At 41.2% G+C, this 16,731-nt stretch overlaps 1 protein-coding gene across 1 annotated transcript in view; it reads left to right on the forward strand.

Annotated features, from left to right (window-relative positions):
• Positions 1 to 16,731, forward strand: part of plxnb1a (plexin b1a) — a 38,075-nt gene that overhangs the window by 2,471 nt on the left and 18,873 nt on the right. The window contains exons 2-4 of the mRNA XM_085913114.1: positions 14,513 to 14,575; positions 14,919 to 15,795; positions 15,901 to 16,143. Coding sequence (XP_085769240.1) covers positions 14,929 to 15,795; positions 15,901 to 16,143 — 1,110 coding nt within the window. The 5' untranslated portion in view covers positions 14,513 to 14,575; positions 14,919 to 14,928. The remainder of the gene's footprint in view (positions 1 to 14,512; positions 14,576 to 14,918; positions 15,796 to 15,900; positions 16,144 to 16,731) is intronic.

Raw genomic sequence — 16,731 nt, forward strand, 5'->3', positions numbered from 1 at the left:
GAATAATGACGAATCCTAACACTTTTGAAAAGAGACGCCATGTAAACCCTCCCTTGCATCTGTTCAAGCTCAGGTGTCACCGAGGGGCATGGAAAATGTTTTTGTGGTTCATTTTGTCTGAGGAGCCACCAAATACATTTTGGCACGACGTGCAATATTTCTATAGGAATTCCGATGATCGTGTCGAATTTGATCAATCCGACTTGTAGGCATTGGTTTGAGTCCATGTAGAAATAATATGCTTCACCATTTTAAAAGGGTCATTTCATTTGAAAAACAAAACAGGCTGCTGTACACAAGTGACCACAGTGAAACCTTTGCATCCACACAGCTTTGGTAGAGTTGCTCCATCTAGTTGTTGGGTTGACTGAAGTAGGAATTTATCATGAAGGACAGCGGAAATATCTGCAATGTATGCACATGGATATCAGCACCTTGTTTATTTAAACAAAGTAATTGTGAATTATAGCGCAATTTCATACCCACAGTTCAATACATAATTCACTCTACACTAATAGTCTTTGTCAAGTTGGCTTCACAATGTCTTGAAGTTTTCAAATGTCCACTTTGACAATATGCATGCTCGATTTGGAGATTAAAAGTATTTGGGGTGTTAACCTACCAGCCCTTGTAGCAGCTGGTGGTCTTGCATGGTGCATTCTTCTCTTAAGGGTGTTTGTGCTACAGAAGGGTGTGGGAGTGAAGAATTTGCTTTTGCTGGAGCACTAGCGTGGCCACCGGCATCGCTGGTCAGATAAGGAAATCCCGAACCCGTATTTTCTTTCCCTGTCCGTACCACGCTGGCAAAATGCAGCTGAAATAGTTGATTCAGATATACACACACTACTCTAGCTGCTCCCTTGATTGGATATGGGGCTTTAATTAAGCCTGTGAGGGTGTTTGGCTGACTCTCTTTGGCAGCCTAATGAATGCCTCTTTTCACGAGCAGCAAGCTTCCATCCACTGTACTTAGATGCAAATCCCCAATAACCCCTCATGCTGACTGTACACAAAGGAGCACCGCGAAAATCACTCACAGATGTAATGTGCTTGGTTGCAGACAGTCATTGTTCAAAGTTTGTCAGGGTTTCTTTAACTTTTTGGGATTCTCATAAATGGTCTTCTCTATTTTAAGAGTTAAAATCATTTGCTTATCCGTGCAATGTGTTGTGACCTTGTTTTAGTTGAAACGTCTTGTTGTATTGTTTTCATTGGGACGACCATAATAATGAATCCATAAATTGATCGTTAAAATTGTGTGGATTTTATTTTTAAAAATGGAGTGCAATTACTCACTCAAAAGAAGAGCAATTGAGCACACTATGCATAACTTTATAATGACCCCCTTGTTGTTTCAATAATCTGAAATAGACAGTGGACACTGTTGGGGCTGGGTTGTAGTTAATAAAATTCTGTGAAATCTGTCCTTTTAGGTTCATACAAAATTTTGGGTGTTTTTGCTGGTCTGATCACCATGCCTTTGAATTCAAAATAGAAACACTTTCATATTTGGTCAATCAAATTACTTTGCGATTTCATTGAATCAGCAGGATAAAGCCCTTTTGTATTTAAATCTAACGCAAGATGGGCAAGATTAAATCGTAGCAATGTAATCCACTTCTCAAAATTAATCTGTTTACAGCAGGACAGAAGAAAGAGTAAGAGGAGGGTGTGGTTCTATTGTAAGGAAGCAGCCCCAAGGCCCAACACATGCTTTTGCATTTCCACCATCCCCTGTCCCTGTACCCGACTCCCTAGAGATTCATTCTCAGTTCAGCCAGAAACCTAGACCCCTGAAACAAAACCCTCCTAAATTTTAACCCCCTATATATAGTACACCACACACAGTACATTCTCAAAAAAAAGTCATCAGCAAAATCGGGCGAGGGTTCCTGGTGCTACGCTTCAGAGAATGTACTCAGATTCTTAGCTATAACAAATAATACTGACTTGCCATGAAATCTGTTTGCAACAAAAGACATTTTTTGTCAGATGGAAATCAAGAGCTGTTTTTAACAGTAATTAGCAATTCAGCATGCTCAGTTTCTGTACAATCAGTCATTTCCCTGTGCAAGCTTAGTTACTAGAAGCCAGAAATGTAAACCCGCTTCCCCCTAAGCCTTTGGCCCTAATACCAACTGACAAACCCCAGGACAGTTGCTTTTGCCGAACTATGCCAGCAATCTGACTCACAGCTGGAGAATTCTGTTCGATGAAGAAGTGCGTTCACTGCCTTTTTATGCCCTGCTGATACAGGCAGCTGTCAGTCATATTCACTACTGTACATAAATGACATGTCATACAACAAATACATGCAAATGAATGATATTTTCTACAAAGCATTACCAGTAGTCAGTGTAATCGATATCATTTGCACAAGTGTCAAGATAAAATCCTGGGAATTGATTGATCAGGCAAACCCAGCTCAACTGCTTTAGTCTCCTGTCAGTATAGCGAATGGATTTAGGATTACATGTTTGTACACATACAAAGCAAGTCTTCGGGCCATTGCTAAATCTGCTCCACTCAAAGCCGACTTTGGCGCTTGCAGGTGCTCGCTATTATGAGGAGCTTCATTTGATCCTTATGTTTATTAGCCGCAAAGGGGATTTGTGGGCATCAATCTAGATCCAGTAAGATAGTACATTGGTCAAATCTCTTTGGGCTTCATAGAAGAAAAGGATAAATAGGAATCTTCTCCCCTCAGGGCCGTCTTAGATCCTTGGTAGAAAATGTTCCTGGCGTCAACTCTGGCTGGTCACTCATATTACTGGAGCTCCACATTTAGTTTGGGGGTGTTTTTATGAAGTGATAAACATTGTTCTAGTAAAACAACGTGTTTGTTTTTGTACTTCCTGTAAAATATGCTGACAAAAAAGACAGCGTATCGCCGGGGGGGGGGTACATTTAATAGTGGCTGTTTATCAGACAAAGCCGTTGACTATTTCTTCGTGTTTCCCTTCTTGAGAGGATTCTTGTACTGTTTACATCGGAGAATCAGCTTACGTTGTACTTTTTTGATGCTGTGATGTTGGGGGGAATAAAACCCTCCTAAGTCTCCCACTGATTAATACAAAAGCTGTGGGGAGAGTAATAAAGTTGACGATTAAACTGTAAAACCTCGAGGCTGCCACCCAGTATAAAACCAACAGAGAGTTTAAACTGGGTTTTGTCGTATCTCAGCCACTGCCCTAATTGAAAATTCCTGCAAAAAGCGTTTTTTTGTATGTTTGCTTTTAAACAAACATTCAATGCAACACTTGTTTGAATTAAGTAAATGAGGGAAATAAAGAATGTGATTAATATGATTATTTTACAAAAAAGTACACGGTCACATAAATCTCTAAGAAAATTATGATGATATTGAATTCTTTTGGGCAGCTTGCTTAATGTCTGCATCAAACATATTTCCCATTTGAGGAATGTTGACATTTAAGAGCAGTCAACTGAATAGTAGAAAATGCCTCAGGAATGGCTACAGATTTGTTCAGCTCAGTTCTTCATGTTTTGTCAAATTTGTGTGGGGTAACATCAAAACCACGCCATTTTTGTCAACATTCTGTCGTTTTACCATTGCAGAGTTACGGCAGTCGATGCAGTCTGAAGATTATTTACTGGTTTTGGGAGACAATTGAGAATAGAATAGGAACATTATAATTGATGTACGTACATCTTTCACAATCACACCCACACAGCTTGTGATGACGATTCAAACCACATCAATATTTATAATTCCAAAACTACCGTGGCAAACGGATCTAAACTGTCAAAGCATATTTCATGCTATTTTCAAAAGCGGAATCTTAAATGAAAACTGACATCCCACTCATTCAAGCAGAACAGCCATCCCCATACAACTTATGTAATTATTTAATAACTTGTCAAACCTCTTTTTTCCTCTATTTCAAAGATATGTACATATATCCCTTTTTCTTTTCCATGTGAAAAAAAAGAAAAAGTAAAAATCAAAGGTCCTCCCGATAATACGTAAGCACCTATATCCCTTTATATATTAACTGTCAATTAAAAATAATGTTCTTGTAATTTCCTATAACAAACGATTAGGTGCTGTTATGACCTGTTTAAAAAAAAATGAAGTAGTACTGTAGGCAGCAAACTAGTGCATGGCCACTTGGTGACAGCAAGAAGGTTATGTGTTTCACTCCATCTGACTCAGGTATTTATGCGTAGTTTGCATGTTCTTCCTGTTCTTCCTGTGGGATTCTTTGCTGGTACTCCAACTTCCTCTCACAAAATATGGGGATTCTAAATTGCCCCTAAGTATGAATGTGAGATGGATCCCTGTATGTAATCCATATGTCAATCATGCAAGTGAATAAGCCAAATAAATCTAAGCAAGATTATTATACCTCTCGTCCCAAATCAGCCTAGGCTCCACTTTACCGATCATGAATGGTAATAAATATATAATTCTGACACAGTTCCTTCATTTCAGTATTTGTGTTGCCTTCCACTTGTCCATAAACTGCAATTCAACAGGAAATACTAAGCCCATTTAGTAAGTTTTTACACTTGCGTGGTCGTTGATATAATGAGAAGCATGAGGTGCCTCTACAACAAGGCATTTATTGTGTTACATATTTATTGTGCTACACATTTCATTCTTCTTTAAAGTTGTTCTGCTTCTATTAAGTTTCACTGCAACTAGCATATGAGGTGTCATAAACACTACTTATTTGACAGCTGAAATTACTTGAAGCCATTTAATGCATTTTCCAACTACATGTAATATGACACTCACTGCCAAAAAGACCTCCAGTAAATCTTCAAGTTGACTTCATGATATACTCTGTTCTCGACAGATGGTAGCGGCTCTCTGTGTGTCTATCTCCAGGTGGGGTCCTCCCTCTTCCACGCAAATCAACACCATGCTTATTATTCTCATATTGTGTTTTCACATGAAGGCGGGTCACAGAAGCTTGAAAAATAGAGCAGAAGTTACTTCTATAGTGTGTATGAATATGTGTGTGTGTGTTTACACTTTGTAGGGGGCAATTTAGCAGCTGGACAAACAGATTTGATGCAATTACTGCTCCACTAGAAGACCACTAAGAAGTCTGAAGAAGCACTTGTGTAACTTGAATCCCACCAAATCCATTTGAAGCCATAGGACATACAAAAATAACGAGTGTCATTTTAATGAATCCATTTTTTGATCATTTCATTTGTAGCAAGTGATATTTCAAGGATATCCTTTTTTTTTTTCCAAAGGCCACGTTGACATTTTTTTAATTTAACACACTAAACCAATCCAACGAAATGAATTAATATGTGTAAAGCTGTAATGTTAATTTTTCTTTAATAGAAGAATTATACAACCACTGCGCATGTATCCCCTTATCCATCATGTTTTTGTTCTCTGGCTGAATGAAATTTCCTCCCCAACTCATTTTACTGAGCCAAACCTGTATGCCTCTCTCTCCGCCCTCTGTCCCGCCCAGCTGCTATTTGTTGCGTCTTTTCTTTTTCCTGGGTGCACAGTTTGACCCCAGTTGCCCTTGACACTTGCATTTGTGTGGCGTCAGCCAATCAATAGAAACGACCATGGCCCAGTGTCAGATGTTGAGTCTGCTAATTGAAACCAACAACAAGCCACAGTAGATGACAATGAGCATTTTTGGGCGCATGTGTGTGTCCCAGTGATGAATGAGGAGGAAAGAAAATCGGCCACATTCACATGGTGATCGCTAGTCATGAGCCTTTGTTGGAAATGAAAAGCAGCAACAACAAAAAATGTGTGTAGGACGTATTACGTTTTGATTAGCAGTTTGTGTTGATACTTATTATCGGTATATGGTTAAAAGCCAACTAAAAAGATTTATAACTTGTACTGTACGTATTTGCATTCATATTGGTTTTGAAGATGAGTGAATACTCAAAATAAAGGAACATAAAAGCTGATAGCTCTTATTCTGATGTATAATACCAAATGCCTTTTCCAAAACACTGTTTCTCCTGAACAGAAAAAAAAGTGTAAATGTACTGTGATACTTCTTATCAGACTGACAATTTTATTGTAGATTCCAGTGAGGATACTTTGACGGTGTCAAACACAGTTGTATTGACTAAATCTCAGTAGACATGAATGTTGCTAACGTCTTAGATGAAGTTAAAAAGAATAATATTAAAGTTTTTGTAGCATTGAACACAAAGGGAGAAGCCTGGTTTCAAAGATAACATAATTAATCCGAAAGATCACTCAGACTCTTCTCATTAATAATGCATCTCTGAGCATCAGTTCTGACAGTGAGAGTGCATCCAAGCCTTTATTCAAATACTCAGCATTCATGCCAGGCCATGAGGTCCGAGCCAGTTTTACTGCTATCTCAAGTTTGCTGGCATAATTATATTTGCAGGTTATTCACCTTCTGAAGATGCATTTCAATTTAACAATCCATGAACAACATTGACTATTATAAAAATTAATAGTACTCGCATAGCATTACCAATGAATTGTTTATTTTGTAAAAGACGTTTTAGGATGCTACAGTATGTATAGTTTGTCACGGCATCACAAGTCAGTTTTTGTGCGGGAGTTATCATTAATAATAATAATAATAATAATAATAATAATATTGCATTTCTGTCACCTCATAGACCTTCAATCCATTTCTCCTTTTTTGACTGTTTTAGTTAAATTCCCCAGAAATGATCAATCATTGATGATGCCAGGTGTCTTAATGTCTCATGGGACATTCTAATTTGCTCGCCAGTCCTTATGTGGACTGCTCCACACTAAGTGTGTCATGCACACACACACACACACACACACACACACACACACACACACACACACACACACACACACACACACACACACACACACACACACACACACACCCTCTACATCCCAGCCCCTCCTTACTTCTCGAGATCAGAGTTAAACCATATTGCTCTCCCAAATCTCCCTCTCGCCTTGGCTCTTTCTTATCTCTGCTCACCTGCTCTTCCCCCACTGGACGAGAGGAGCGGAGGCCTCATTTAAAAAAGCAACGGGGTTCCCTAAGCCATTAGCCATATTAGTGTTGGGTCCGTGCCCATGCCCTTCCCGAACAAAAACATCTTGATGCTTCGTGGAGCAGTTTGGTAGGAATTTGTCAGGCCTGACCGATTTGTAGTGCTGCCGCATGTTGGAAACGTAGTCTGGCACTCTGGCCTTTTCTGATGCTGTTTTTGATACTTTCATTTTCATAGTTGGTCTGTAGCACAGCCCAAGAGTTGAACAACCAACTCTCTGAATTGGATGTAGTTACTATCAATACTATCAGTAGAGGCCAACTACAAAAGACTGTGACAATGTGAGCCATTCTTTATAAAGAGATGGCAGGTAAATGAAAAGGGTGTTGTCCTTATGATTAATGACATTGAGAATCATCTGCCTGCTTTCTTGCAGGTTTTATCGGGTGCTTAACCCTTTGGCAATAACTCCTTTGTCCCCAGATCACAATCACACACCTCTGAGCTTTAACACGGCCAAGCTCCTCTCATCAATCATCTTTGATTTTCTGCCAGCGATTCAGATAGTAGGGCAATGTTGAGTGTGAGTATTACTACACTGTGTGTGCGTGAGCGTTACGTATTGAACAAGATGGAGAGAGAGCAGTCTATTAAGCATTTGACAATTGAAGACCTCCCACTCAAAAACAACCTGCTTAGTTTGTCCTCCCTCTTCTAGAACCAAAGAAGCTGAAGAGGGTGGAAGCTGGGTTTGAAGGCGTGTCTTTGGGGGGGTGTTTTTTTTAACTTACTAATGAAGCTGTCTATCACTCAGCTTGCTGACAGAAGGCCAGAATATCACACCCACCCGCATCCAGCCCAAAATGTCACTCATTTGTCAATAGAAAAAGTAACAGGAAATTGGAGTCATTTTTGAACATGCAAAGCCCTGACAGCACATCATTTGCGGTGTGCTGTGATGGTGACTCACCAGAACATTTTTATCCACTCATCATTTTTGTCATTTATCTTAAATCCTAATGCGAGTCATTGACTGTCATCCAATTTCTGTACTAAATTCCACCGGTGTCAAACCCACCAATCATTCTTCACTTAAAAGATGACCGCACTACAACAAGGATGTATGAACCAAGAAGCCTTTGGTGGCTCCAATGTGTTAACAACAGTGAAAGGTGAATTAGGAACGCTGCTCACTGGTGCTTGTTGAGGGATTCAGCAGGATTATATCTGCATGGGTAACCTGGCCTCAGACCAAACATTGTCTGGGATGAAACACACTGTGTATGACAGTAAATTGTTAGGATCAAGTGATTGGTTGTCTTCTTCTCTTGTTCATTCCTCATGTAAAATATTAGACTTCTCATCGTCCAATTCCCTGAACGTAAAAGACCTTGCTGAAAAGCAACTAAGCTTACCATGCAGTGACCATCCTTGCATGGTCTAATACAAACGTTCTGCAAAGACACATAGACGATTCCCACATTATTATTTTATTCCTTCCCAGACTGAAAGAGTAGACAGTGTGGTGGTAGAACAACTGTCCTTTCATCAGACTGCCAGTGGGGTTAAAAGTTCAGACTACCGCTCTTAGAAGCCCAACGCCCAGATTGGCACTCCTCAATTATAAATAAATAAAGCAAATCAGAGTAAAGTAAAATGCTTCCGACAGCACATAACAGTTTAATGAGTTGTCTGTATATATGTGGTTTTGAATACTATGCCCTCAAGCCAAATTGATTTTGGTCCTATTGAATCAGGTAACAAGATTGAAACATTCGCAATAAACAATGAATAAGACACACATGGCTTGTTGGTTTAAGCATTAAGTATTGTAAAAGGAGGTTATTGTTAATCATTCCCACACACACATCTCATAAACTACATCAGAGTTCTACTAAAATTGTGGATCGGTAGTGCATTCAAATTTTGTTCATCTCAAGAGGCCGCAGGGACATTTAGAAAATGCTTGGTATCCACATAGACGCTTAAGATAGCAGCCATGGTGGACAGAGAGAAGTGGAAGGGTCAAGGATTTTGTGGGAGTGGTGAAACAGAGGAGGCTGACGGGCTGCTTCCACATGTGTTACAAGTTAAAGGATTGCTAGGGTTCCTGTGCTGTAAAAGCTGTTCATGAATAAAGCAAAAATCATATGCTCAAGATTGACACGACTAGCTTCCTGTGAGAATTAATACATATTCGTCAGGCTCTATCAAGAGCGTATGGGACTGCTTTTCATAGCTAAAATTGAGTTGAGGCTCGCCAGAAAGCAGACCTGGTATATTACCAATAATGCTCTGGTTCTGTGTCACTAGCCCGTGTGCCTGGTCATGGGACCTTTTTTCATTGTCATGTCTGGAATTTAATAAAGCAGCGGAAAACCAGGCTGGATGTTTCCCAGAGCCCAACCATAAAATTAACTGACCGTATAATGTTGTAGAAACAAGTTAAGTAGCATCCTTGCCTTTGGGGACACGTGTTGGTTGACCGCAGACAGTGTGACAAGCTGATTAAAATACCCACAGACCAAGAGAGCGAAACGTCCACTCTGCATTCGCTCAACCCAGTCTGGTTGTCACGACAACGGAGGTTGACAAAGGGCTCCCTCAGACGATTGAGTGCACTGAAAGAAGTGGTGGGCGCGTGTGTGTGTGCGTGTGTGTGTGAGAGAGAGAGAGAGAGTGAGAGAGTGACATGGTGTGATGTTGGGTGTACAAGCAGTAGGTGGTAATGTATGCGGACCATGCGCAAACAAATCAAGTCGGCAAGCACGCCTCCTTAGCATTCTGCGACACAATGACCCTACCATCCTGACCCCGATAACGTCATGCTTCATTTTAGCATATGTCCAGACCGTGTTGAGAACTTGGACTGGTTACAGAAGTTTTTTTAGTTTCCTTTGTGTTTCCCAACAGAATAATCACCAACTTGGCTTGAAAGCAAAGCCTTCAAAAAAGCACTACCCATTTAGCATGTTCCAAACCAGTTCCATTTAGATCTCAAAGCTGCCCACTTGTTCCCTAAAAAGTTAAGTTGCCTCTTGTTGGCATGACATGAATCCCATCTGCCTATCTGGTTGGAGTTTCTTCACCTGACAGCTTCCAGAAACCCAGAGAGTGGTTGTATATTTCCATGACAACAAGTAGTTATGTATTCCCTTGCCTCATAAGGGCTCAAAAGGTCTTGATCATTTCTCAGTTAAGTGGTTTCTCTCTGCCTTCCCTCTGATCATCGTTTTTGTAGAGTGGTACATGTCTCTCAAGGGAAAGAAATGCAGTCATACCTGTACACAGTAGAACCAGTAGAAAAAGACTGCTTGGTTTGATTACTGAATCTGCACATCTGCAGCATGTTTTTTTAAGGGTCATCATCCCAAAATCCTTTTTAATAATTGCTGAAATATTATTATAGTATTATTTTTGCAGATTTTTTTTTTTTAAAACCCATTTAATCAAATGATCCTACATGTCAGATGCAGATCTTATTTCATCCGGTACCCAGTAGCTTGGCTTAACACCTGCTTTTCCCTAAGAGATTCTCTGGAGTGAAAGGATCGTGCTATAAATTGGCCTCAGTGAGTATGTGTTTGTGTGCACTTGAAAAAGTGTGTTTGTGTCGGTGCACTTATGTGATTTCGTGTGTCGGCTCGCTTTCCAAGGGAAGTGGCTTTTATCCTGTGTCCGCTCAGGCCGACCCCTCGGCCAAAGAGCAGTGAAAGGGACACTATTCCCTCCAGCGGCAGCATACAGAGAGCCCCTTCAGCGCACCGGAGGGGCAGAGAGAGAGAGACCCTTCTGTATCTGCATGTGAACTGAGGACAGAGAGATGACCATTGACAGTAAAGGCGACGGAAATGGAGAAGGGCCAAGCATGGCTACATCTTCATTTCAAAATGTTATTGCGTTAACTTATCTAACTGCCTGCACAAATGCAAAGTCCTTTGGTCAAGATGCACTTACCATATGAAGCCGGAAGTGGAAATGAGATGAAGCTGCCACTTTGTTTTAAGTTTCGGTTAACTGCTAGTTTATTGGAGTTTGTTCAGGCACAGTGTTAGTTGCTTACTGTTGACACTCAAAACTGCTCATATGCTGTAATTTTTATTGAATAAAACCAACTCTGAGTATCGGCTGTGACAGAAAGTGCTCGCAATAGACAATCCTGGCTGAGAGCCACTGACTGGTCAGACTGTACAGTTACAGCTTTTCTGCTGAAAGTGTTGTTAAGGCCCTTTTCAAACGGATGTCTACTGCCAAAATAATAATGGTAAATGGGCCCTGTTTTTTACCTTGAAAGTACTCAAAGTGCTTTAGTCCTCCCATTCACACTCTGATGACACGTCCAGGAGCAGATGTGGCCTCCCTATCTTGTTCAAGGACACTTTGGCATCAGTCATGTGTTTGACAAAGCATGCATAGTTTGTCTGTACATCTAATCCAATGTTTTTCAACCTTTATTTTAAAATCTCAGAAATAGACCACCTAATAAAGTCACAAAGTCCATACCCTGGTGAATTATTGCACCTTTGAGTCGTGGGTTGGGGTCGTCTTTGATGAATAGCAACCTGTCCAACACCCGTTGTTCCGCCACAGATGTCAGACCAGGCAGCTCTGTGCCCACAACAGAACCAGCTTTCCTCACTAGTTTTCATACACACAGAAGATTGATTGGTAGCCAAATGAAGGTCAGGCATTGCTTATCTGGGAAAATCAGTCTTAGCGTGTTTTTTTTTTGTTGTTGTTGTAGTAAAAACAGTGTTTCAGACACACCTTAGAGTTGTGTGACATTGTCCAGCCTCTGTCAATAAAGTGACAGTTGCCAGATAACTCCTGCAACGATGTAATGGTAGTAGAAGAGTATCTCTGATCATATCGCTGGGTGCCAGTGTCCAGCGATTGATTATCTAATTTGTTTCCATGAAACAAGTGTGTATAAGCAGAATGCAGTTTTTATGTCCTGCTCCATTTACTTTAGTAGCGTCTAACTGAAGTGTAGCCATAATGCTTTTGATTTATATTTAATATTATCTTTTGCTCCGTCATTAACTTTGTACAGTGTCTCTTTGAGACCCTCATCGAGAGCTGTATATTTAAATAGTATTGATTAAACTTATCTTAGGTTTTGCCAATGAAAGACAAATTGCTCATCGTCACAGTCGATTTTTCTTTTGCACCCACCAAATTTTTGTTGGGTTTCTGAATCAGACTACCTCAACAGTGCAGTTGCATAAGAGCAAAGTTGACTGAGGATTGCAGTTTCTGCTCATCACTTCTCCAGCCCATATACTTCTACTCGTTGGGTAGGATGTTCTCAGTCCCTTGTTACAGGCAACATTTCTACTCACTTCCCAGTTTTCTGTAGCTCTGAGCTGCATTTTCATTTTCTGTTAAGAGCATGTTTTGCCAGACAGACAGACTATGGCGTAACCAGCGTTGACAAATGTACAACAGATGCCAGGCACAGAAAACCTCATCCAGCTTTTATCTTTTAAGTTAATTCTGGCTGTTTTGCACAGCCTTGTACTGTATCAGCTTTTTATCTTCCCTCTAAGTGCCTGCTTTTGCTGATGTCAACCAGCCATGTTAGTACTTGAATGTACCCTATGGGTTGAATACACACATGCTACTGTAAATGTGCAGAATTCTGGGCCCAAACCTGACCTAAGCTGCCAGAACCCAACAAAACAAGGCCAAGCTCCATAGTCTCCCGCTGCACCGCTACTGCTGACCCCCGCATATTTTATGAGGTCGTAGTCATTCAGTGAGCTGTCATGGCTCATTAAGGGCTTTAGTGATGAACTTGCACAGTGGAGTCTCTCACTGATTTATGAATGTGAACACATAGAATAGACACAAGAATAGGTTAGTGGAGATTACAGATGAACACATAGAGTCCATAGAAGCATTTGCTGGACTATGAAAGCGTATAGTTAGAGTAGTATATGAACCACACTAAATTAATTAATGTATCTATGATCACTGAGCACCATTGAGTATATTAATGTTGTTGGGATGTGCCTCCTGTTGTTATATATCAGTTGTTGTGACTTAAACTTTGAGGTCAAATATAAGGACAATTTGTTTTTCTCAGAACCAAGATCAATGACTCGCTTGAATGAAGTGGTACACACACAAATTTTGCTCGACCCTCTTTAAGTCTGGCTTGAGTCAGAGTGTTATTTTTTTCTTTTTTCTACGGGAGGGAAACTTTACAAGGTTTTACAAGGCACACACACACACACCAGTCCAACATCCCGAACTAAACTTCTGCTCCATCCTTTCACATATCCCACCCTCCATGTTCCCAATAGTGTAGTTCCACATCACAGACCCGTCACATGGCAGCTTCACGGGGACCCATCGTAGCGGGTCGGCAAAAGGAAGTTCCCATGGTAATGGGGTCGTTTGCGTGCTATAAATAAGATGACCGCGCATGTTTGCTGGTCAAAGAGCAGGTGAGGATGACAGCATAGTGGGGAACTTTCCCAGCCAGATTATGTCAGAGTGGCTAGAATATGAACGAATGAATGAATGAATTCTAAACGAGAATACTTATTGGGTATGGGAGCAATAAAAGAAAAAAAATGCTTTTTCTGTTTCCGGCCTCAAAAGGGATTTGGGCCTGTTGAGGATTCTGTAACACACCAATTCTTGTTCATGCAGTATTTTTAATCAACGCTGTACAGGATGCATGGAGTTTTAGACTTATTTATTCAGCTCATGAATAAGTGAACGGTCCTTAGACACATGCACCACCACAACCCTCCCCCGTCCCCTTTTACCAGTCATGCAGCACAACTCTTGCAGCTGCTACTGGATGGCCTCGGGTCATGTACCCATCCTAGACACTCTTTCATCTTCTTCCTTATAGACCCGCCTCTGCTTTGTCCTTATTGTTGCACCAGTGAGCACAAAAGAGTTAGGTGAGATACTAGTTCTATGTCTAATGTTTTAGTTATCATGTCACATTGATAAATAAATGTCATTGTGTTCAAATACATATGTTTTGTTTTATACATACAATTTATTCGACTGTCATTGTTGAGTGTCTAGCTATAAATACCACTTGATAACAATAAATATCAATGTAAACGATGGTTCTTGTAATTGTCTGTCTCTAAGCGATTAAAAGGTAGGGTAAAAGTCTGGTGTTTGAGAGTTATTCATTCCTTCCTCTGACCTTTTCTCTGCGAGGTCAGTGGAAGGACTGAGGAACCTGCTCAATAATTAAAGAGATTTTAGCACAAATGGCGGGGACTGCTCTCAGCATCCACAAAGTACTCTCTCAGAGGTGTTGAGTGATGGCTCTTGAGATGGGAAGTGTGTTGTTTTGAATCTTCAAGATGTAAAGAACACCGCTCATAGTCAAAACTGTGTGTGTAATCTGATAGAGGTGACAAGTAAATGAATAATGTGATTATGTGGTCATCATGCAACTCCCCCTATCTCTCTATGAATGCTTATGTCTCATTTGTCTCTCTTTTTAATGTCTGAACCAGATGATTAATTTAATGTATTTATTTTTCCATCTTGACAGACGGAGAAGAAATGGGATATGATTAGGCAGTGGGAGTCTTCGGCTTAACAAAGAACATAGATGGTAAGGCATTTTCAAATGAAAACTGAGACTGTAGTACCACCAATATTGAGTAATCTCTTATGCAACTGCAGTATTTGTTTAGGACTGTTCTTAGCTGCAATTTTAATGAGCTTTTGCCTACATACATTGCCATGATGATTTATTTAACGATGGCACTGAAAAAACAAGTTTGAACGCATTCACTTTGGTGGCCATCATCAGTGCAGAATGTGGTTTGGTGATGTGTTTCTATCTGTCAGGTTCGACCATCATTTTCTCAATCTGAAGAAAAAAAAGTTTTAGCATACAAGTTAAATGCAATAATTACTTAAACATGTGTAACTCTGGTGCTTTTCCTCCTCAGAATATCTGCCATGCTACATGGGAAGGCTCAGAACTCCACCCTACTCTTGTTCTTCATCACCGTCATCGCTGTCGCCTTAGTCCATGGTCACTCTTACCCAAGTTTTTCCCGTGATGACACAGAATTCCAGCACCTGGTGCTCCATCCAGACCCATCCATTGGAAAGGTCTACGTGGGGGCCAGAGACCACCTGTTTCAGCTGGACGGATTAGATGGACTTCGGTTGGAGCAAGAGGAGAAGACCGGTCCTGTGAGTGACAGCAAAGACTGCATCCCTCCTGTCACAGAGTCCAATTGTCCCCAGGCCAGGAGAACCAGTAACCATAACAAATTACTGCTGGTGGATCCGACAGGATTGGAATTGATCACCTGCGGCAGTGTATACCAAGGGACCTGCCAAAAACGGAGCCTGACCTCAATCAGTGAGGTCCTTTTCTCCACTGAGAGGCCAATGGACACTCAATACGTGGCAGCCAATGATCCGTTGGTTTCAACCGTGGGGCTTGTGGTGGGGCTTCGAGGTGGGGAAAGGTCTGTGATGTATGTGAGTAGGGGCTACACCGCCAGTCAGCCACCTATTTCCACACGACACCTTTCATCAGAGCCTATTTTTTCTTACGAGGAGACGGCAAAGCTCGCCGTAGCAGGCCGTCTGTCCGAATACGACCACCATTTCGTGACCACGTTCACACGGCGAACATATGTGTACTTCTTGTTTTACCGCCGAGACATAAAGTCGTCATCGAGGGAATATCAGACCTATGCAGCCAGGGTTTGCCTCGATGACGCCTCTTACTATTCCTACGTGGAGGTTCCTCTGGTTTGCCGATCACCATCCTCACCTTCCAGAGTTTACAACCTGCTCCAAGCAGCCCAGGTAAATTTATTATTTCTCCTTCAAACGTGTCACTTTAGAATAACAGTTGTTGCTTCTGCCTTTGATATCCCTGAATTTTGTCCCCCTTCAATTTATGTGTAACAGGTGGGTCAAGGTACAGACAGGGAGGGTGAGGACTTGTTGGCAGTCTTCTCCACCCGTGTCAGCTCCACTAACCAAAATTCCTTGGATGGCTCAGCTCTGTGCATCTTCCCTTTGGATGCACTTGACAGACGCATTGACTCCATAAGGGATCTGTGTTACACCCAAGACGGGATGTTGGATGATGGAAGAGAGGTGGCCTACATAGAGTATGAGGTCAAGTCTAGCTGTGCCAACTTACTCAGGGTATGCACACAGCCAATAGCAATAGCATAACACAGACATTTTTCTTGCATCTTATCTCTAATGCCACTCCCTCCAAAGATTGCACTCCATACTGTCTTTTGTTTGACTCTGTTCTCTGACAACTTGTACATTGGCTAACAACTTAATGCAAGCCATCAGCATGAATCATTTCCTGCCGTTTACCTGAAGTAGATTGACTAAATTGGTTTCAGTGGTCAGAGAAAGGGTTAGCATCGTAAAATTCCAGCTAAGCAACAAATTATACCCGCGGCATTAGTGGGATTAAACTGCATCATTGTATGCGGAGAAGTGATTTTTAGGCAAGTCTTGTAATTAGGCCATGGGACTGAAGCCCAGATGCCCCAGAAGTAGCTTTGGCCAGCTGCAGCCGTTTAGTTCATCCCCACCGCTCTCCACAGATGCCTACATTTGGCATCCCTCAGACCATTGAATGGGATCATTAGAGGTCAGTAAACCAAGGCAACTTGGTTCAGCTGTGCAGCAATGTATTGAGCTTTTGCAAGGAGGAACAAGGACAAAGACAAGGGCTGCCAGTAACATGGCCACAGAAAGAACTGAAGAATTGTA

The sequence above is a fragment of the Syngnathus leptorhynchus genome, chromosome 1 (genome assembly GCF_054491065.1).
Source record: "Syngnathus leptorhynchus isolate UIUO chromosome 1, UIUO_Slep, whole genome shotgun sequence".
Lineage (NCBI taxonomy): Eukaryota > Metazoa > Chordata > Actinopteri > Syngnathiformes > Syngnathidae > Syngnathus > Syngnathus leptorhynchus.